At 40.4% G+C, this 23,809-nt stretch overlaps 1 protein-coding gene across 7 annotated transcripts in view; it reads right to left on the reverse strand.

Annotated features, from left to right (window-relative positions):
- LOC123361996 (amyloid beta precursor protein) overlaps positions 1-23,809 on the reverse strand; it is a 322,259-nt gene that overhangs the window by 160,692 nt on the left and 137,758 nt on the right. For all 7 annotated transcript variants that reach the window (XM_045002229.1, XM_045002228.1, XM_045002225.1 and 4 more), the window contains exons 4-5: positions 3,137-3,249; positions 1,079-1,272 (exon numbers count right to left, since the gene is read on the reverse strand). In XM_045002229.1, the coding sequence (XP_044858164.1) occupies positions 1,079-1,272; positions 3,137-3,249 (307 nt within the window). The remainder of the gene's footprint in view (positions 1-1,078; positions 1,273-3,136; positions 3,250-23,809) is intronic.

Raw genomic sequence — 23,809 nt, forward strand, 5'->3', positions numbered from 1 at the left:
ATAGAACTGTACTCCGCTCTCACTTACACCTGTAGAAGCAGCAAAGAATCCTGTGGCACCTTATAGACTAACAGACGTTTTGCAGCATGAGCTTTCGTGGGTGAATACCCACTTCTTCGGATGCAAGCACTTCTTGCATCCGAAGAAGTGGGTATTCACCCACGAAAGCTCATGCTGCAAAACGTCTGTTAGTCTATAAGGTGCCACAGGATTCTTTGCTGCTTCTACAGAACCAGACTAACACGGCTACCCCTCTGATACTTACACCTGTATAACCCTAATGCAGTTAGTAGGTTACCATGAAAAAGGCCATATCAACCTGGTTACAGTATGATCATATCCCAAGCTCAATCCAGCACCCCTTTGGTATGTTTAGATGATGCTAAATTGTTAAAAGGAATCAAGGTATAGCCATGCTCTTTCCCCACATACACAGGCAAAACCAGTCCATGTTGTAACATGGTCGCTGCGCAATTGTCTTGCAAAGTGACTCCCCTAACATAGTTGCAGGCAGTGTCTAGTAAAGAAGTGTATGTCTTGTCATTGTGTGGCGATTTAAATAGATTTTTGAAAATACCTTTCAATTCATAATTAAAAGGGATGCTGCCAGCTTGAAAGTCTTCTTACTGTGTCATTAACATCTATGTTAATAAAACTAAAAAGAGGGTTTTAAAACACCTCACTTGTCAATAATTGGGTTGGCTGTGCATTTTCTGCAGTTCACTCTGTGTACTTAACAATGAAAGTACACTTCCCAGGTAGCCGGTTTCAATTTTTGTTTGTCATATGCTTGCATAATATAGTGTTGGGTTGCAAATACTGCAAGGGAATGTTTACAGCCCAAGACATTTTCCATTGCATTATTTTTTTAAAAAATTAAAACGTTATAAACCTTATGCTTTTGTAAAAATCAAAAATGTATTAAAACCCAGACATTTTGGGTCACTTCAAATGTTTCAAACAATGTGGAGATCCATCAAGCATGCTCATATCAAAGACTCTGCTGCTAACTTTTAGTCTTTCCAAACAAACTTTTGACAATTTTCAGTAAACCAGAAAGGGGAAACACCACTCTTACCTTCCATCTGCATAATCTGCATCCGCACCTCCCCACCAGACGTCGGAATCGTCTTCCTCAGCGTCAGCTGAATCAACATTGTCACTTTCATCTGCTAATGGACAGCAAACAAACTCCACACCACGGAACTTGTCAATTCCACAGGGCAGCAGCATACCGTAATCATGCAGATTCATACTCTTTTCACTACAGGACTATAAAAATAAAGAGAACAGTGACAACATTGTTACACAGTGAGCTGGCCAAGGAAAAGTTGGCATAGATGTTAAGAAAATAAGTCTGTGTATAGCCTCAGAAAATTAGCGTTAGCTTGTTAATTGACCTCTCAACTACTGTGACTGATAAATTCATTTAGCGTGGGAACATGGGCACCCAACCACCATCTAAGTTATTTTAGGTAACAAGCTTTTCCTTCTCCTCAACTCTTCTTGCCAAAAGATTTCATCCCCTCACATACACCTGACAAATCCTACATCCTCTTACCTAGAACTACTTTAAGGGTTTGCTTTTGCTGTGCACAATTAACCACTGAAGCATGACAGTTTGCCCTGCCTATGTAATATGCTATTGAAGAGGTGATCAACACCTAAAACACTTGATACATTGAGGTTTGATTCCTTGTTCAGTCTGGTACCTTCTAGTCATATTGGAAAAGTGTTAATTATGCAGCATGTAAGAGGTTGCACAAAACACTTAAAAGACAAAACCACACAGAACATGTGAAAAAGAAGAAAACATTTAAATACTATACTGTAAATCCACTCAAGGCTATGTCATTGTGAGCTGATGATATTACAGGGTCAAACAGACTTCCAGGAAGGTCCATGCAAAATGGTAATTTGAAACTCTACAGTCTTGTCAGTTTACCTTTAAGAAGACATATACCTACAAAGGACTAAGATATTATCATTTGGATGCATGACACCTACAAAATTAAGTTTCAGAGGGTCTTTAATAAAATGTCAGTAAGTTGTAAAATCATATGTTCTGTGCTTTGTATCAGTTTTACACACTGTCCTCACAAGTTTCCTTGTCCTCTCTCTCTCTCTCCTATTTCTTTCCCATCCCCCTTCTTTTCAGTCAGATGAGGACCTCATTTGCTGCATCATCTCTGAGATTATATTGTAAATTCTTTGAGGCCAGGGTCATGTCTTAATTCTGTGAAGCACTTAGCACAAAATTATACTACTACTACAACAAGTGAGTGAGTGAAGCATTAAAGGTGATTAAAAGGAAGTAGAGAGGGCAGCTTAATATTGCCATGTACGATGTGGGACAAAAGTTTATGGGAAGCGAGTTAGACGTTCTTATTTTCCAAGCACAGAGTAGTGACATTACAGATGTAATATTAGTTCTTCAACAGAAGAGCAATGTTAAGTCAACCTGATAACACAGCAGCTTTCTATAAGTGAATGTAACTATAGGTATGTGCTATAAGAGAAGCTAAAAGCTGGGGAGAAAAAGCTGATGAAGGGAATGCAGCAATTTAAAAAGATAAAGAGTTTCTTTATATGCTAGCAGTACCATCCTCATGATTCCCCCTTTGAATTACTTGACACAACCATAAGTAGACAACACAAGGCCAGAGTCAGATGCCTTAAGCCTCCCCACTAGGGGAGAAACAATGCACAAACACTGGAACTTGCATAAAAAAAAATCAGGAGTGTTCAAATTTGAGAATATGGTATAAAACAACAACAATATGAAAATTCAAACATCAACTCTACATGACACACCAAGTTACAAAATAATACTGCTTATGAATCAAAATAAACTTAACAGAACTTTTCCTGGTTTTCTCCTAATTAAAAGCACCAATTCACCACCCATCAATAAATATTTACAAATACAACTGTGTCCTCACCATTTTCACAGAATCATAGAATATCAGGGTTGGAAGGGACCTCAGGAGGTCATCTAGTCCAACCCCCTGCTCAAAGCAGGACAATCCCCCAATTTTGTCTATAACGACACTGTTGTAATTAGATGCATCCCAGGAAAGTGATACAAATTGAAAGAAAGATGGCTAGAAATGTTAAGATAAATTATATACTGTACCTCTTTAGCAACAGTGTGCCAGTGCAGGTGAGTTTCACATATATCCATCCTTTCCTGGTGGAGGAACTTGCATTTATCTGGCACCAGAAGGGCATCACTCACAAACTCACCAACTGGAAGAAAACAATATACAGTCTTCATTTCACTCATGATTTCAGTCTCCGAATTTTTGTTTTTAAAACTTAACAGTGAATAAGTCAACCTCCAACGAATAGAGGCTAGCAAGAAAGTTTCCCTGACAGACAGGTTACTCAATACTTCCCCACTATAAGGATTCTTTAATTTTCTACTGAAGAATGTGGTACCAGTCCCTTCCAGAGAGTCAGGATACTCTCTGCTCTAATCCAGTGTGGAAATTCCTATGTTTCCTAATAACAGCTCCAGGACCGAAGACTTCAATGACCGTTACCATTAAGTTAGTGTTTGCTGTGAGCTGGCTATCTGACAAACATTAAAACATGAATCTAAAGAATACTGGAACATATTTACATTCTTTACATCCAGAACAAATTTGACACCAAATCACCATTCCAAATCATTCTAAAGTATTTTAGTAAATGACAGAGCATTGTTATTGTGTAGCTTTTTTAAAAAAAATAGTATTTTAGTCCTGTTATATCAACCAGGCAAGGTACTAACAAACTTTCAACAGGACTTTATTTTTAAACTGGAAACCTCTTTACCACCCTCTGGAACTCGTACTCTGCCTCCTCAACTCCTCCCCCATTCTTCCTGTTTCCTGTCCTTTCAGATTCCCAACAGCCAGTGCTCCCAGTTCTAATAATCACAAGCAACATCTAAACATCACAAGTCCCTTTTCAGCTTAACCCAGTTTCACTAGCAGGATAGCACACATGTTAACTGAGAAGGTTAATGGTACTCTGAAACAACATCATAACACACTGAGATCATCCGATTGTCAGCTCTGTATATCAAGTTAATGCGTGATCACTGCCTCTCTCTTGAGCACTATACTTTAATTAGTCAGGAGGGATCCACCTGCTGTACAATTAAAGAGTGTTGAAAAACCCACTTGGGAATAAACGTCAACAGTGCTGGTGTTTACGATTATGGGGGAAATATGATGAACAACATGATTTATTGCACTACAATCGTAATTTTGTAGCAATTCTGGCATTGCAGGTTTTTTTTTTAAGTTACAAACATGGAGATATTGGACAAATAACTAGCAGGAAGCTGTAAGAGAACTGATGTACTCTCTATTGTATGGATGTTGTCTGGACAGTAGGAAGAAGAAGTTACCTACCTTGGTATCTGGAGATTCTTTGAGATGTGTCACCCCTATCTGCATTCCACTGTGGGTACACCTGTGCTCCATGCACATGGAGCTGGAGAATTTTGAAAGCAGTGTCTGTTGGTCTGCACATGCACCCTTGCCCTGTTGTGCCTCTGTCTAAGGCGATAAAGGGTGAGGCAGTACACTTGCCTCTCCAGTTCCTTCTCTACCGGGAATTCAAAAGACGAACTGAAGAAGCGGGGAAGAAGGGTAGGAAATGGACAGATAGGGACCGAATATCTCAAAGAGCTTCCAGTAACAAAGGTGAGTAACTTCTTCTTTCAGTGCTGGTCCCTATGTGTACTCCACTCTAGGTGACTGACAAGCAATACTCAAGTAGGAGGAGCGGTGCGAGGATGCAGATGACAGAGCGAAACGAAGGACCACCATTCCAAAGGATGCCTCAGCAGAGGAGACCTGAACTAAACCTTAATGCCTCGTGAACATGTGGATGGAACTCCACATAAGCTGCTTTGCTGATATCAAGTACAAGTACTTCTTGAAGCAATGCCATAGATGTTGCTTGAGCACTTGTGGAATGGGCCCTTAGCCCATGAGATGGGGGAGGAAGATCAGACAGCTCATACTATTAAGTTAGTGTTTGCTGACAGCACAGCAAAATAAAGCCTGAGATCCACTTAAAGATTCTTTGGGAGAATATAGCTTGACTTCAAACTCTTTCCGCTATGGCAACAAATAGTCTAGGAAACCTTTTTGATTGGTTTTGTGGTCAACAGCAAAATGTCTGCTGGCACATTCTGGCTCTCTAGAAGATAGTCTGCTGATAGAATGATCTGATTACTGGTGCACCTGTTCCACAGACTGCTTCCGCACACTGTGGGATGCATCTCGTTCCTCCCTGTTTGTTGATGTAAAAGATGGTCCCTGACATCATGAGGGCACTGCAATCCTGAATAAAAGGCGAAAGGCTTTGCAAACCCTTTGAACTGCTCGCAATTCCAAAATATTGGACAGCATTCTGGACTCTTGAAATGTCCAGGTGCCCTGCACTGTATGGTTGTCCATGTCAGTTCCCCAGTCCAACAGCGAAGTGACTGTAACAGTTGTCCTATCCAATGGGGTAGCAAGGAAGGAAACGCTCACATATGCATGGTGAGGATTCTTCTACCACACCAGAGATGATAGTACTTTGGCAAAACAGCTATTATGGTGCTCATGGATTGCTGGTTTGGTGAATACACTCTTTGAAGCCATGCTTGCAGGCAACCAAGGTGGAACTTGACACATGGTGTGATGCAAGTGCATGGAACCATCTCACCAAGGAAAGAGACAAATCTTCAGAAGTCCTCATGGGTTTCTTATGATTTACTCTATGAGATCGTTCAGTGCCTAGAACCTATTCATTGGCAGGTAAGGCCTTGCTGTGATTGAATTTAAGGATGTCCTGATGAAGTCTAAATCTGCGTCGGGGTGAAGATGGAGTTTTCGGTGTTTACGCTCCCCCTCAAGTAGGAGAGGAGTTGCATCATTGCCGAAGTCCAACTGCAGCCTCATTGCCTTTTCCACTGGATTCTCTCTGAGGTAAAGTTTCCTTCTTTCTCAGGGAACAATTGGCATATACTGCACTTTGCCGCGATGTGAGGTTCTCCAAGGCAGTACAAGCAGCACTGATGGTTGTCATTGACTGGAAGTAGCACAGGCACAAATTTTGAAGCCAGGAGCGGTAGGCATAGTACTGTACTGAAACAGGATCTGGGGGAGTATAAGTGGCTTACCAGGTCAGGGAGGCTAACTACAAAACATTTAAAACTATTATATAAAACTATAAATCGTAACGTCTTCTAAAATCTACACACACACACACACAAAATGTGTGTGTAGATAAAGGAATAAAGATGAAGCTCATGACATTAGAGGTTGCAACCCAGACTATGTGATGGTAATGTGAGGGAAAATATGGTGGGCTTACAACTTTGGCCAGGCTTTTAGGCCTAAACTTTGGATAAGCTTGTTTCTAGGCTGTGTTGAACTTTGGTTCAGCTTGTCTCTGTGTATAAGGGACAGAGAGGAGGGGGACAGAGTGATGAAAGAGTGATGGAAAGTTGCTTCTGTGTGTCAAGAGGTAAAAGGAGTCACATTGGAAAGTTCCCAAAACGGAACAATGGCTTTGTGTGTATAAAGGGCATGAGGGGGCAGAGTGATAAAGTCCCCAAGTAGCATAATTTGCAATAGCCAGGCTTATGAAATATATAACCACAATAGTTGTGTTAGAAAGGTTGCTAGTGGGTGAGATGCTTGTTTTTGCTTTTGTCCTATATTAATTTTGCAATGTATTCCAAAAAAGGTAATTAATACGGAAGTATGTGTAATGTCTGTGGTTTTAATCTTTATAAGCTACCGTATTTATCGGCGTATAACACGCACAGGCGTATAACACGCACCTTCATTTTAAGGGGGAAATTTCAGGAAAAATTTCAGGGTGCGGCGCCTTGGGAGGGGGCGGCGGGCGGGCCGCACCGTTCGCGGGGAGGGGGGCTAGGGCCAGGGCCGCTCGGGGGAGGGAGGGAGGACGGGGGCTAGGGCCGGGCCGGGCCGCGCCGCTCGGGAGGGGGGCGGGGGCTAGGGCCAGGGCCGCTCGGGGGAGGGAGGGAGGACGGGGGCTAGGGCCGGGCCGCGCCGCTCGGGAGGTGGGGGCTCGCGCAGGCCGGGGCTCGGGGCTCAGGCCCCGCCGCTGGGGGGGGGGAGAGGGCGGGGGCTCGGGCCGCTGGGGGGGGGGGCTAGGGCCGCGCTGCTCGGGAGTGGGGCAGGGGCTAGGGCGCCGCTCCGCGCCGCTGGGGGGGGGGCGGCGCTTTTCTTTTCTGCCTGGGGTGGTTATATCGGCGTATAACACGCACACATCATTTGCCCCCTATTTTCAGGGGAAAAAAGTGCGTGTTATACGCCGATAAATACGGTAGCTAAAATTTAAGGAGGGCAGAGCAGCTTGCCACCTTGCATGGGGCCATGCTGACTCTCCTTGCATATATGCTCGTATAAAATAAAGGAGCCTCAGGCTGTCTGATCCAAAATCAATCGTGTAGTCAATTTTCCACAACAGTAAGAAGGAACTGGAGAGGTGGTCATCCGTTCCACCCTTTATATCCTCAGTCAGGGGCAAAAAGAGGATGAGGGAGCATGTGCAGACCAACAGACACTGCTTTCAAAATTTTCCAGCTCTGGTGCATGTGTACCCACAGTGGAACACAAATATGGACCAGCACTCAAAGAAGAATACATGATTCAAGTGGCATGAGTTTATCTGCTCCCTGAAGCATACTTGTTTCTAGCAACCGCCAAGAAAATTAAAGTACTCACATTTCAAATGAATGAACAAAAATGGTCCAGTGCTTACATGTTGAAATAATGGTTAAATGAGTTATAGTGAAGTAATTATATTTTTATTATTAGGCAAGGAAACATGCTGGCTACTGACTATGTGCTGGCTCCTGAGAATTACTTATTGATTTAAAAAGTCTGCTTTAAAAATTAACTAACAGGGAAAGTTTTTCAATATCACACTTCAGCAAAAGGAGTGTGCCTCCATTTGCTAATGATTGATGATATTTGTAGTCCAACTGATTTTTTCTCCTGTATTCGATGCTAGTGATTTTAAGTCATTAAAAGCCAAAGTCAGCACATTTCTGGGGGAGAATGGATTTTATCACCCCAGTGTGCCACACCATAACGCTTGCAATTTACTCACAACAACAGCAGAAAACCACAGGGATATATTATTATTCTGCATTCAAAATGAGTTTGTGAGCACCATGCCCTCATGGAACCTATAAGACACAAACGTTTGTAGCTGCTGTGCAGCACATTCAGCCGTTGCTCCTGGAAGGTATCAGATGGTGCCGAAGTGAGGTAAAGGCAACGGTCTCTCTGACCAGTGACTTATAAGGGAGCAGGGAACTGAATCATAGACTCACAGAAATGTCAGACTGCAAGGGACCTCGATGTGTCATCTAGTCCAGTCACCTGCACTAAGGTAGGACTATGATTATTTTGACCATCCCTAACAGGTGTTTGTCTGACCTATTCATTACTTTCTGTCCTGTCCTCAGTGGACAACTTATCACCCTCTCCTCTTTATAACATCTTTACATGCTTGAACACTATCATGTCCCCTCCCTCCCCTCCGTCTTAGCTCCAAACAAAACACACCCATTTTTTCCAATCTTTCCTAATTTTTTAGACCTTAAAGCATTTCTCTTACTCTCCTGTGGACATGTTCCAATTTGTTCACATCCTTCCAATTGGACACAATATTTCAGTGTAGGCCTTATCAGTGCTGAGTAGAGTGGAAGAATTACTTCTTGTGTCTTGCTTACAACACTCCTGCTAATATATCTCAGAATGGTGTCCACTTTTTTTGTAACAGTTTAACATTGTTGACACATATTTTGTTTGTGATCCACTATAACCCCCAGATCCTTTTCTGCAGAACTTCTTCCTAGGCAGTCATTTTCCATTTGTGTACTTGATAATCAATTTATCTTTTTCTTAAGACTCATCATTGGTCAAATCAAGCAAGGCAACAATGGCACTTCTAGAACTGAGAGGCAAAGAACTGGACTACAGAGGTGTCATTTTCACTAATCACATCCCTAATCCACAGAGGGATTGTTAGTTTAAAGCACTGAAGATGATGCAGGTTGGTACACTTTAGAGCTATGTTCCACCTATTTATCAATGGCTGAATTAGCAGTATGCAGTATACTACCATCTAAATGAAGGTATGGGTTACCTCTTCTGAGGTTGAATACTATGCTGTTCACTGCACTACTGAAAGCTGCACTACAAAGAAGAGCTGTTGGACCATTAATTCAGGGCAATGCTGGGTAGGGAGAAATGCCCTGGCCTCAGGAAAGGACAGAAGTTTACACAGTGCTTTACAAAAAGGGATTAAAACATACTCCCTGCCCCTGATATAGTAAAAGTCTGAAGAGATAATGGACATTTTTATAAAGTTATATTTAAATAAAAATCCAAGAAGAATGAGATTTTTTTTAACATTGACATATGACCAAATTCACCCTTAGTATAACTCCCCTAAAGTCAAAAAAGTTACACAAGGAGCGAGGTTGATCCACAGTATCAGAGTACAGAAAATTATAGGCTTCAATTAACACATTTATCTTAATCGGACATAAAATTGATTTACCTTAAATGCTGACTCTAATTGTACTGTCATTCTTAATCATTAGATTCCTCCAACATAATTTTGCAAATCAGAGACATTAAACAGTATCATTTTCCATGCATCCTATGATGGGGCAAGATGCATGAGCACGGCCTGTCCTGTGCATGGGACACACAAGAAATCAGGCGAGTTACACCCTCGGGGAAAAAAAGGAAATAGATTATAATCTATTTGGGGCAGGGATTATGTCTGTCTCTATGACAGTAGAGGGTCTAGCACAACACAATTTTGACCCAGGGCTCTGTGTTCTACTGTATATAAATAATGATCATTGATCTTTTTGAGAAGCCCCAACACCTGATACAAAATTCTGGAGACAAAGGCCTAAAAATAAAAAATGTGGTAAGTTTTAATGCATAAGCAAGGGGGAAACATCTGCCCCAGTGAAATAATGAACTATAGAAAGTGTATAATGTGTACTTAAGACAGAAAAGATAAAGAAAACCTAATGAAGTGGTAGGCAGCAGCCAATAGCTCACTTAGTCTAAAACGGGTGCAACTGAGCCTTAAGCCTCGTGTACTCAAGGGATGCTGCCAAAAAGTGTCCAACAATCCTTTCTAGTCATAAAATATCCTGTTACATAACTGTATAAAACTGGGCTATTCTCAAACCTTGGCCCTTTTTTTCCCTCCAAGTAATGCTTCAGTCATAGCTGTAAATGGGAATTTCTGCTCACTTTGATACTTTTCTGCTTGACTTCATTTTATAATGAAAACGTCTGGTTCTCTCTTTTCAGATAGAATGCAAGTGTCATTCAGATTTTACACACCATGCAAACAGAGAATGCATTTGTTTAGATGCAAAACCATTTAAATATGCTTCATTACAAGGTCTGGCACTTTTACAGATGCATCAGTTAAAAATCATTTTAAAGCACTGCAGCATCTAATGGTGGTTCAGTCAGGCTTTAAATACATTTGCTTTTCAAGGTTTTTTTTTTTCTCCTTCTTCTTCTTTAAAGAAAAACTGCATCTTATATCTGACCCTGCAGTGAAATGCCCTCCTTTCTCCCTCTCACTTATTAACAATGTCCATTACTCCAACCTCATGTTCCAGGTCATCAGAGAAGGTTACTTGAAAACCTTCCATTTCGTTTGGACTCTCCAGGGCATAACAGTTGTGATAATCACGTTTTAAAATGCTGCACCACAAGTGCAGCCTCTCAAACATGATACATGGCAAAACAACCCAAATCTGGTTGCAAAGTCAACCAGTCCAGAATTAGGAAATGTCAGAACTAAGGTTTTTCTTTCTGAAGTCCCTCACCTCATTTACTACACATCTTCCAACTTCAGCAACAAATGAGACAGGGGTCCTACAGGCAACAGGCACCCTCTCATTCGCCCTGTTCGATGAATGAGTCAGGAGACTGCAGAAAAAGAAAAGAGCACCTAGCTATTAAGGTAGTTGAATGTCACCCTGGAAAATTGGTTACTAAACCTGCTAATGGCACAGCGTTCCTGTGTGCTGATATCACATTAAACCAAACCTTTCTCCCCCCGCCCCCCACTGATCTTGTCCCCAAGTTCCTGCCTCCATCTCTTCTCCCTACACTCCTCACCGCTCTGCATTCCAGCCAGGGTTGTTTCCTCCTCCTCCATGTTGCCTGAGTGCCAGCACTGAGACTATAAGAAAATCTCCCTTCTCTCAATTACAGTGCCACAGCATACCCAGCCACTGGGAAGCACAACTATAAGGAGAGTCCTGCATGGGGCATGCTCTACGGTGCAGTTGAAACAAATGGCAATGAGTTTGATCCATCACAAAAAGAAGAAAGATAACCAATTCGCAGCTAGATTGGCAGAGACAGTTTGTGTAGTATTCAGACGCAGAATAAAACTGTAAGTTTAATGGAATTATACACAGCCTGGTGAAGCAGACAATATTAGAAGCAACATGGTAATGAATTAATTGAATGAAGGAGGGTCAAGAATGAAGATTTTAGAACAAGCATTTGAAGGTACATTTTACAGTGTAAACCTCTGGAACGTCAAACCCAGCATTCCAGCTGCCTAATTATCTACCATTAACCAACTGACAAGGACCTCTAATAAACAAAATACTGCATCACCATAATACCAGCATGTTCATTCATCTTCCCTTCCCATGCAACAGTGTGTGCTCCAGCGAGGCAGTGTGTAGTACATTTTGCTGCCACCTAGCAAGTGTTGGTTCTTTCCAAATCTCTCTAAGATATTATTGTTCTGCTGCCCCACTGGAATCAGTGACCTCACGCACGTCTCTCCATCTACGTGCAACACACCCTATCTGTTAAATTGTAGAAGCCCTCAATCGATGTAAGCTACTGAACAAAATAGTTATCTAAGAGTAACAGCCAAAGACTGTATTTGCTTAGAACTGTGTATGGCGCTATGAGCTGAGTAGTCATTTTTATATAGAAATTTCCACATAAAAGATACTGTATTACTAAAAGAAAATGATACTTCCTATGCATATGTCACTTGAGCTTGTGAAAGCACAAAATCCAGGCTTCCGTAGAATACCTGCATTGAAATACTCAATTTTACAAAACTCCACAAGGCTAATTCAGACAGACAATGGCACTGCATGGCCACTTGTTGGTCACCTTAATTTTTCTAAAGCCCCTGTAAAAGATTTGCTCCTGTTTCAGATGAAATCAGTAACAAAACTCTAATTGATTTCAGTAAGAGCAGAACATGAAGATTGTGACAAACTGGTAATTAAGAGTTAATAAGTGAGTGGCAAGTATAATTAAGTTCATTTGCTTAAGTGACATCCTTAATCTGACTGATGTATAAAGGTTTGCCTGTGTATATAAATCATTTAAAAGACATGAAACATGCTGTGACAGTGCACCCCATATTCTTCATAGTGGTGTTATTTATGATATGATTATGGCATGATTATAATGCATTTTGTACAAGATGGTTCATGTCAGGTGTCATTGGAAAAGTTATGATTTGCTGAATATGATTATCCTATTTGTATGCATGTATCATTTTTGTATCTGAAGTTATGAATAATGACTATGTATCTGTATTTCACATGCACTCACACCTGGGTGACACCCACTAGGCAAGATGCTTCCAGTCTAGCTAGCTGGTTGTGAAGGGCCTATTCAGGGTAATGGGCCATTAGGGAAAACAATAGGTCTTAAATCAGTGGTTCCCAAACTTTTAACACCCTGTGAACCCCATTCACTAAAATGTCAAGTCTCGCGAACCCCCTTCTAAAAATGAATATTTCTAGGGATTTTCTCCTTTACCTGAGTATAAATTATAAAAGCAGTGATCTTGGAAATATAAAACTTGTTTTTATGAAATGCTTATTACACACTATTATTTATCATTACAGTATTTTTATTACATTATGAAAACGGCACCACTCTTTCAAGATCTCACTTTCAAAGCTTGCATCACTTTGAATAAGCCTGTTGAAAGACAAGGCTCCTATGTTTCATCAAGGAGTATCAGATGTGAAACAGCATGAAGGTTTTTAAGACGCCAACTCAAAGAGTTCCTCCTACACAAGCATTCAGGTCTTGAGCAGTCTAGGCAAACAACGCACATTACAACAAAGCTTAAACTTGTTCTTCATAATAATTTAAAAAACAACACTAGCTGCCTACTTAATTTTAAAAACAACAAAAAATATCCACCTCCCTTTCCATTTCTTATAAGGAGTCTTGAAGTTTAAATCTCCTCCCTATGATAGATATGCTTGCTTTGATCTGCTTAGCTCTTGGAAATCCAGGGGCTCCAGGCTGCTGGCCTCGTGCTGCCCAGGGTTCCTCGGGACAGCTCTGCCTGCCATTAGGAAATTTTTCTCTCCCCCCTCCACCCCCCCGAGAACCTCCTGTACCATTTTGTGAACCACCAGGGGTTCACGAACCCCAGTTTGGGAACCACTGCCTTAGGAGAAGCTTATACTCCCACAGTGAGCCTCCCTGTGGACATTTCAGCCAGCCTGTAAGTAATGGTTGCTATGACTCTGCAAGGGTACATGACCAGCCCACATGACTCTGGACTCCATTTTGGGTACCTGTATTTTCCCCCGCAAACTGCGCTGGAAACTGAGTTTGGAACAAAAGGTTCCCACCATATGCTAAAGCTATATAAGGCAGGGAGTGACATCATCTGTTGTTCTTCACTCTCCCACAACTCAACACTTGAGAGAAGCCCTGAAAAAAAGGACTTGGGAACTGGAGTGGGGATCCCAGACTGCAAAGCAAATGTAGCTTGGCCCTTAAGAATCTGCAAGCCTGCTTGTACCATCAGCCAGGGTGAGAATTTGCTAATTCATATCCTATCTTTTTAGTATTTTAGGCTTAGTTTGCCATTTTGTTTCTTTATTAGGTAATCTGCTTTGATCTGTTTGCTATCATTTATAATCACTTAAAATCTATCTTTTTTGTGGTTAATAAACCTGTTTGTGTGTTAATCTAACCCAGTGTGACTTTGAAATTGTTTGGGAAAAATCTCAGCTTGGTTTAACGCAAGCGTATGGTACATATTCCTCTCCACATTGAGGGAGGGGCGAACATATTAATATCAGATCCCTGTGCAGTACAAGACAGTATAATTTTGGGTTTATACTCCAAAGGGGGGGGGGGTGCATGCCTGGGGAGCTGGGAAACTGGCTGGTGTCTGTGGTTGACACTCAAGTAGCCCAGTTTGTGTGAGCATTGGGTGATAACAGGGCCTGGGTGAGGCTGGCTGTGTCCCCAATTCAGCTGTGTGTCAGAGCGGGACGCCGCGGTTCCCACAGCTCCAAGACTGCACCCCAGGAGTGACAACACATCACACATGCTTTTTAGATTTGTCTTAATCTTCCCAAATTTAAAAACAAGAAAATAAAGCATTTCCTTTAAAATACTACCTTTTGCATATTAACTACAACTAGGTGAACCTACTGCAAAAGCTAACTTGCAAGGGGACTTGAAATCAGTACTGAGAACCCCAGCACTGGCTTGTGGTTATGGGACCTATGAAACTGAGGTGGAGATTCTATGACAGGTATTTTGGTAGGCAGGGAATTTGTGTTCTTCTGTAGTATAAAACGTCACTGTAAGTGGTAGCTTGAAGACTCCATTTCATTATAAAGAGAAAACATATGCAAGAACAACTAAAAGAGCCAACATACTGAACTATTAAAGTGAAAGAAAAAAAATATTTCCTGCAAAGCATGCAAGATCAGACAACAGAAAAGGTATGCGCTGTTCATATATTTGACTTGATCTATTTTTCTACCTTCTGCATAGAAACTGAGCCTCGTCCCCAAAAAACTGTCGTCATTTTGCAGAGGTCATATTAATTTGCCCAGATAAACTCTTAATAAATTGGTATGACTCAAATTTTCCTTTGACCTAAATACAATGATCTAATCACAATTAGGCTAGATTTAAATATTTTGCACAGCAAGAACTAATTTAATGTTAGACCCTACAGGAACAACTATATCATGCAAGATATTTGTATAAGAAGGAAACAGTCCCCAGAAATCTTCCTCCTCAACATAATTTTTGCTGCCATGTGTCTGCATATATCTGTCAATCCAACTACCCACCCACCCAGGAACTATTTTTGAACTGTCATCTCATGAGTTCCACGCTGAGTAAAGGCCTAGACCTAGAAGCCCAGACCTGTAGACATAATTCAGTGAAAAATAAATAAAAAAATAAGATCAGATGCACATTGAAAAAATACTTGAGCAGATTAAGCAGACAATTTGTTTCTGGTTTTGCATATTTTAAACAAAATTGAAATAGTTTACATTAACCCTGGCTTTAAATCTTCTAGGTCCACCTATGTTCCTTGAGCAAATTTTACTTTATACCAGTGATACTCAGACTGAGGCTCGCGAACCACAAGTGGCTCTTTAATATGTCTCCTGCTACTCTTTGCAGCACAGGATATTAAAACACTGGGTGATTTAGTTATTAACCAATCAGGATGCTTTTACCATGTTATTAACCAATTGTTAATTGATCAGTCATTTTGCTGTGAGACTATATATATTGTTTCATTTAATATTTTTAGAGAGAGAGAATGAATGAAACAATTATATATATATAATAGTAAATGAAACAATGAATTCTCACTACTGTGGTTCTTTTGGGTAATGCTGATGGCTAATTTGGCTTCTGAACCACTGAGTTCAGAGTATCGCTGATTTCTACCATAATTTTGTCCCTTAATTAGTCATTAGAAAAGATTTCTAAATCATAGGGTTTTTGTTTTCCTCCCAACTAAGAAGTTTAAGCCATTATTTATTATAAATAAGCGTGGAGGTTTGTAAACAAGTCCGAGAATTTTAAGTCAGTTCCATTTAACTCTATAGCAAAATAAAACTGAAATGTAAATGTGATACCAATCTCACATTCATTAACATATGTGGAAAGATTAATTTTATGTTTGATCTGAATAGAAAAAAAATCTTCAAGTTATGAAGATACTGATTTTTACAACATAGGTTAGTTAGAATTGTTGTGTACAGCACAAATGTGCAATCTAAAAAGAACTAGCACCCAACAACCAATTTGTCATCAACAACATAACTAATTTTTTTAAATGAATATTGTAAAATAAAATGTTTCTTCTTCTGTCTGTAACTAATGTAAGTAAGAAAGTTCCATTGTCATTAACCCAAAGGGATAAACAGGTGATAACACTAATTTGATGTACACTTCAGCCTAAGAGTTATAGTTACAGTTGAAGTGTTTAAACCTTTTTAAAAAAAGTTTTGTATTTTTTTTATTATTATATTATTATTATTATTGCAGCCTGCTCTGTTGCTGGTTGAAAAAATGTGAGATGTGGGGAGAAGATTAAAATATGTGTCAACATTCTTTGCAGGGCTTATTTTAATTTTTGATGAAAAATTTCATTGAAAAAAATCATTATTCAGAAAATTTTGGCTTACAGTGAAAGTGAAAAAGCATGAGTTAAAGTTCTCCTTTCTTCGTCACAAGACCAACATTTACAAGAGAAAATAAAGCCAATACTTTTTTTTGAATATCTATTTCATATGAAAGCTTGTATTTACAGGTCTGTCTCATCTTACGCTGGGGTTACATTCTGCAGTCAGCGCGTAAAGTGAAAATCGCATATAGTCAAAATTACATTGAGTGTAATGGCAGGCGGAATCACCCGCACTACAGAAACAGTATTTAAAATTGTTGTTTTTCTCTTTTTTTTCTTCTTTTTTTTGCCAACCGCGTAAAGCTGAAATCGCGCATGTTAAATGCGCCTAAGATGCAACAGACCTGTACAGGGATTCAAAGACCTGAACTTCTATATTACATGAAGCTGCTACAGGGTGACCATCTTTTCAAAAGGCAAAAGCAGGACACATGCAGGGCCTTATGGTGGAGGGGAGGGACTATGGCCCATCTCAGCCCGCCTCTGGGTGGAGGAGACTGGTGTCACCCCTAAGCCTCAGGCAAGTGTGGAGCAGCACTACAGGGCATCCAGGACACACATAATTTTCAATTTATATTATTCATTCTGTAAATTTACTGGGAGTAAGACTTTTTTTTAAAAAGCTATGTCGAATACAAAATGCCTCCTGATACACGGATGTTTTATTTTACACTACTTCTTCATGGGAAAGCTTTTACTAACAGCTATTTAAAAACCCAAAATAACAAATAGAATTGGTTTGGTGCCTAAAATGGGCGGGGGGAGGAGGAAGGGAGAAGAGACTAAGGGGAGAAGTGTTGTAGCATGTTTGACCTTCAAATGTCAATATATTCCTTCTGCAAAGAACGTGTTTATACAATCGTAAAGTGCTGTATCTTTCCCTAGGGGACAAATGCTGAGCATAGCGAACAGTTCAGCGGTGAGATGGCAGGTGCCATCGTAATACAGTTTTATGGAAATCAGCCTAGAATAGTTGCATTATAATGTGTGTCATTTCACATCATGGAAATACTGCCTAGTTTAGCATATTGGACATAGCTCCACAACCTCCTGTTGTTCTGGTGCTTTCAACAACAGGACTTGCTGATCACAAAGGTTGAATGTGTCTTATAGCTGAATGCTTTCCATTACCTCTGTAGAGAACAGCCGGGCAGTACTGCTATGTCTTTCTTGGCTAGTTGTGGGCAGTTTATCCAGACAACAAATAAATTCTGTCACTTTGTGCTGTCACATCACTAAGTACTGTTTTTATAAAACCTTTTTCGTGAAGGGCAACATGGGCTTCATAAGAAATCCCTTTCCAGAGAGAAAATTAACAGGGCTCTCTTACACGCACAGAGTTAACTTGGCAAATGTGATTGCAGGAGGACAGACGACATCTTGGAAACAAACACTGCAAAAAACTATATTGTTCACTGAAAAGATAAAGCCTAAAATCTTCTTGGGAGCAGCACAATTTACATGTTTATGAACAAATGTCCAAATTTTGCTCACACGAGGAAGGAAATCTCCTGTTCTCTTATATGTGCCATGGGTGGAATTCAGGACATTATGTTTCTGTGCAAGGTCAAGGTCAAACAACAATATCATGGTAATGTGTACTTTGAAGGCGGCGATCTCTCTGCACTATTATCACCATTTTACAGACGAGGATATATTTGTCTACCTATATTAAAGAGGCAATGGGAAGATTAGTTAGTTTGTGCATGTACAGTTCTTCGAAAATGAAAAACCAACATCTACATCGTGGGCTGTATTAGACATTAGGTTTTTTGTTTTATCTCAAAAATGGTAAATTAAGCACCATTTTACTGTAAGTATTGGTTGGAGATTAAATGTATTCTAAGAGTAGGTTTACACTTACCTTCCGGGTCGAAGCGGTGAGTTCGACTTCTCGGAGTTTGAACTATTGAGTCTGATCTAGACGTGATAGTTCGAACTCTGGAAGCGCTGCGGTCGACTCCGGTACTCCACCACTGCAAACGGCGGTGGCGAAGTCGACGGGGGAGCCACGGAGTTCGACCCCGCCGCGTCTGGACGGGTGAGTAGGTCGAACTAGGATACTTCGAATTCAGCTACACTATTCACGTAGCTGAATTTGCGTACCCTAGTTCGACCCCCGCTTCTTAGTGTAGACCAGGCCTAAATGAAAAGTCAGCCTGGTATGTGGGTGGAAGTATTGTTGCATGGAAGAATCCCAGGTCTGGAAAGCACATGAGGTTTTAAATTTACAGCAATGAGGCTTAGACACATTGGAGAAGTAAACATAATGGGCTCCCTGGGCAAGGAAGTGAACAATCAATTATTTGATGTGTAACACTGAAACCCCTGGGTGGGTCCTGGGCAGTGGGGATCAAACCTGCAACTTCTGCATCTTAATGCATGAACCTAGATGTAAGAACCTGCAGGATTAGAATCTGGGACTATAGGGGTTCTGGGCTGCTGATGTCTCTGCATTGCCACTTGAGGCATAGCCTGAGGTCCCCCAGGAGGACCCTGTGAAGCTAGACTGGGCAAAAAGTACCACCCAGCAAGGCCTGAGTGGAGCTCCCTCACAGTCCACTGATTGGCTGATACCAGTATTTAAACCAGGAAGCCATCTGAGGAACAGTCTGAGCAACACCATAGACTACCTGCTTCTTCTCCAGACCCTGCTTGCGATAGACCTCAGACTCTGGTTTCTGACCCTGGTTTGTCCTCGACTTCGCTATTCAATTGATGTCTATAACTTGGTGCCCGACTTCCTGGTATCCTGACCTGGCTCGACTCCAACCCTGCTACCTATAACTTGGTGCCCAACCCTGACTTCCTGGCACTCTGACCCAGCTCCCTCCTGACCGCGCTGTTTGTCTTCAGATCACAACTTAGCTGACTAGGGCAAGCCAGCCGTCCAAAGCCTGGCCCTGACACTCACACAAAAAGTTCATTTTCTGTTTCCCCCCCACATACAAACTCCAAATGACACTTTCGTTCAATGGCGATCAAACAATGAACATGTTAAATGGTCCCAAAGTCAAACAAACAAAAAATCTTATTTCATGGCTAGATTTAATAGAGGAAAGCACATTTCTATTCACATGCCACAGCTTTAAAAAACACAGAGCGTAACATATAAGTCTCCCTACAAGTCTACAGAAATACAATCTCAATAGCATTCAATTGTGAACAAATTGTGAACAAGAGGCTCAGACTCAAATTCCATCTATTGCTCCTAAAGAGTAATTTTTCTTCAGCTTTCAAAACTCCGGTTCTTAAGCACACCCCATTGAACATTTCAATATGTTGTTCCTGAGCTGTTTACTGGTGATGACTATGAATCAGCACTTCTTCATTTTCTGCACAACTATGAAATACTGGTATGAATCTATCCATGATTTTGGGTGTAATGAAGTGATTTCCATAGCTTCATCTACTTGTTAATTTTCTCTGCAAGAAGTATTACCATTCTGGCTTGGATTTTTTTTTTAAATGAATTGTAATTTCATGCACAAGAGGAATGGTGGCAGTGCTTTTTGTCTTGATTGTAAGATATCATCAAAATAAGCACAAGAAAAGAGATGTGATATAATTTTCAGCAGCACCAATGTCAAAGACTAAACAGGGCAGAGACAACGGGGGAAAAAAAAAGGTTATTTGCTCCTGGAGGATTAGCCATTTCCTCATAGGGGGCTGTCGTAATAATGAGTTTGCCCATCCCAGGGAATACAGCACCAAAAGTACTAACTTTAGGGACATGAAGAGGATTCCAAACTATTTTTCAGTAAAAAAGGGAAATTAAAGCCTGAATAAAAAAACCTCTCATGATTCCACCTGAAGTGGAAATGGGTGAACATTTTTGGCACACTGCAAGAAAAAGCCCTTTGATATTGTAATTATGTATTATGGAAACTACATCTGACCAAAGAGACGGAAAAAATAGTATGTAAATCATGTGATTAGAGACCATCATAATACATATGCATGAGGGGGCCAAATAAAGTTTGCACAGACATTCTTAATTCTAGCATTTCTTAACTTTGAGCACTGGACTTTGCAACCTTAATGTTCTCTTAATATAGGTTTGGGGGAGGGAGGGTTGTATGCACGTAGTATTTACATCATCGAGGACTGTAGAAAAGCAAGCACACACAAAAACCTTCAGACATCATCATTAAAGCTTCTGTGAAAGTCATTCTGAGGCACTGGAAGAATTCATCCCAACTAAATATTAGTCCTGCTAACAGATTTAAGTTATCATCACACAGTTTTTATATATTTGAATAAGCTGTGAGACTATAAACTATAACACAAACTTATAATTATGCAATTCATATTGACAATCCAATTTAGTTCAAGAAATCATTAACTGAATTCCCATATATCCACGAAACCCTCCAATCAATTATTCTTCAAGCATATAAATTATATCCTTTCCCTTTCAAATTTCAATGCTATAACTATGGACTACACCCAGTTTTCAATATATACTTGGAGGGAATTCTTTTAGTATCTCACAGCACATTTTCACAACTACTGGGATCAAGACAGGAGTGTTTTGTGGGTTGTGACTTGTTTTGCAATATCTGGTGATGTAAATCTTACTACAGATACCAGCTGACTCAGTATCAAAATTGGCATGTGTATCATACATGTGTATACATACCAACTATAAATCATCTATACAAGTCTCTTTTTCCTCCTTTGGATTTCCATTATATAAAAATTTAATAAAAATTATATTTATTCTTAATCATACATGAATGTACATTTATCTGTCAATTACCATTTATTTTTCTATGACAGAGGCTACACTCAACACTTCAGCAAAGTATTTAAACACCTGCTTAGCTTTAAGCACGTGACTAAAGCACATACTTAAGTATTTTGCAGAAGAGGAATGCACCTAAGCACATACTTGCTGAACTGAGGCCGTAAAAGCTCACTGCAATGATTCAGTAGAGAGAACACAGATGTTGGAAATTCTGATTGAAGGGTGCTGGAAAAATATCCAGTCCAATGAGTCAATCAGTACAGCTCTGGATTAAGAGTCAGGAAAAGATCCCTCAGAACTGAACATTTTTAACATTTGGCATATGAAGATAGTGTCAAAAGACACTGCTGCAACAAGAGACTCCGACACTGAATACGCCTGGGGGAGTTCTGTGCCACTGCGCAATGCAGAATTTGTACAGAATTCCATCCCCCCCCCCGTGCCAAACTGGGGCTGCAGAGCTGCTGGCCGCCAGTAGGAGCCGCTGGCTCATAGTGAGGGGAGCACCCAGCCCAGCAAGGATAGAGGCTCTGCATGCTCTGGCTGCCTGCCTTGATCCTCATTCTCCCGGGGACAGGAGTGTGCCCCGGAGATCCAGCTCTGGCAAAGGGTGAGGAAGGGCAGGGTTGCACCACACCATGTCCCCCAGTAAAGCAGCTGGAGGGAGTAAAGCATCTGGGGCTGCAGGTGTTTGGGCCAGGGGGTGCTCCGTGGCTGGGCTCGGAGGAGAAGGGATGCCACACAGCTGGGCTCTGTGAGGAGTGGAGTGCAGGTGTCTGGGCTCTGGGGGGCCCATGCAGCCCCATCCAGCACCCCCCGCCTCCCCCAACTGGAACTGGGTTGCTGTAGAGGCTTCTTTAACTCTCGACTCCTAGAATACTCTTTTTTGTTTTTGTATGTATTATTGACATACTTGTTGATGGGTATTTTGAAATAAATTACCAAAATAATTGAAACGGGAGTGATTATACTGTGTTATTTTAACAAATAAAATATGCAGAACTTTGCAGAAATTTAAAATATTGTACACAGTATTTTTAATTTGCTGGCATAGAATTCCCCCAGGAGTAATTTAAGGAGATCTTATTTTCAGTGTAATGTTTGCACATTTTACAAAAAAGCTATTTGGTTCATTCAGGCAGAACTGTTTTTAATATGTCTGCCAATAGCTTAGCAAAAATGTTAATATCAGCATTAGGCAGGAATACGCCCCTTTATGAAGAAAATACTACAGGTGAAAGGGTTTCCTTTCACAAAACTACTGTAACGAATGGTAGCATCTTTCACAGAACCTGGGGTATTTCTATTTTTAGCATCCTCACTAAAATATTCAAATTGCCATCCCTTTCTTCTCCTCTCCTCTCCTGTCAACCAGTCCTGTAGGAAAACCTAAACACTGTATAGATGGGTAGGTTGAAGCTTAGTGTATTCTTTATTTAAGGAAAACAAAGCAGCATGAGGTTTATCCGCATCAATCACACAGCTGAGTGGAGACTGAAGCAAGCTAGAAGAACTGTATAGCTTAGTTAATCTTGTCTGACTGATCAAGTAGATGACCCTAGTGTAAGTACATCTAACTGTTTGGAAGGGAGGCTTATGTGTGGGTGTGAGTGCATGGGGGTGGAGTGTTTTTTGGGTGGAAATTGAGCTGACAAAGAAAAATAAAATGGAAGCTTAAGCACTGACATAAAATTGTGTAGACTTTATATATTCTGTGTATTTAAAAAACTTAAAATTGCAAATGGGTTACCAAATAAACCACAAGAGTTCAGTATAATGTGTACATCTATGTTTAAAGGCATTATCAAGCACATGCCTTACCATTTTATGAGCATGTACATAAAAGCTTTAGTTAAATATCATGTACTTTTTTTGGTCACAACTAAGTGATAATTATTTTTAAAAAACCATAGAAATAAGAATGGCAAATTAATAAATATTTAACAAAAATCGCTTTGATTGTAAACAAAAATCAAATCTCTCAGGCTCTTTTCTGCAATGCTGAACAGTAAAAGAATACTTACTATGTAGTCTAATTTGTTTATATATGAATAAGCTATTTGATATCCTAAACTAAAATGTGTACTTTTCTGCTGTCTGTTAGAAATAGGTGATCTTGCAGTACATACTGGTATTTCAAAGAAGTTATCTGAATACAGCAGCAATCAAAGATAGAATCCATTTACAAATAACGCAAGGTGAGACTCTACACTTTCTCATGCAATTGTAATTGGAAAAATGACGTACCAAAAAGCAGAAACTGAGTTTTCATATAATTTGGTCGTTAGCTCTTCCCATTCTCCCCCAGGCTGCGGTATACAATGAGTGGCCATTCTATACTTCATTACTGGTAAATACAATTTCTTCTATACATATACAAAATAGAGACATGAGCATTTTTATCCAGGGATCTGATATACAGTCAGTTTATTGGGACAAAATATGCCTGCCCCTGTAGAGAAGGAAAAGAGGGTGCAAGAAAGTGTGCTACCCTTTTCCACTTAATGCATGAACACAAAA

This window comes from Mauremys mutica, chromosome 1 (assembly GCF_020497125.1).
Source record: "Mauremys mutica isolate MM-2020 ecotype Southern chromosome 1, ASM2049712v1, whole genome shotgun sequence".
NCBI classification, from domain to species: Eukaryota; Metazoa; Chordata; order Testudines; family Geoemydidae; genus Mauremys; species Mauremys mutica.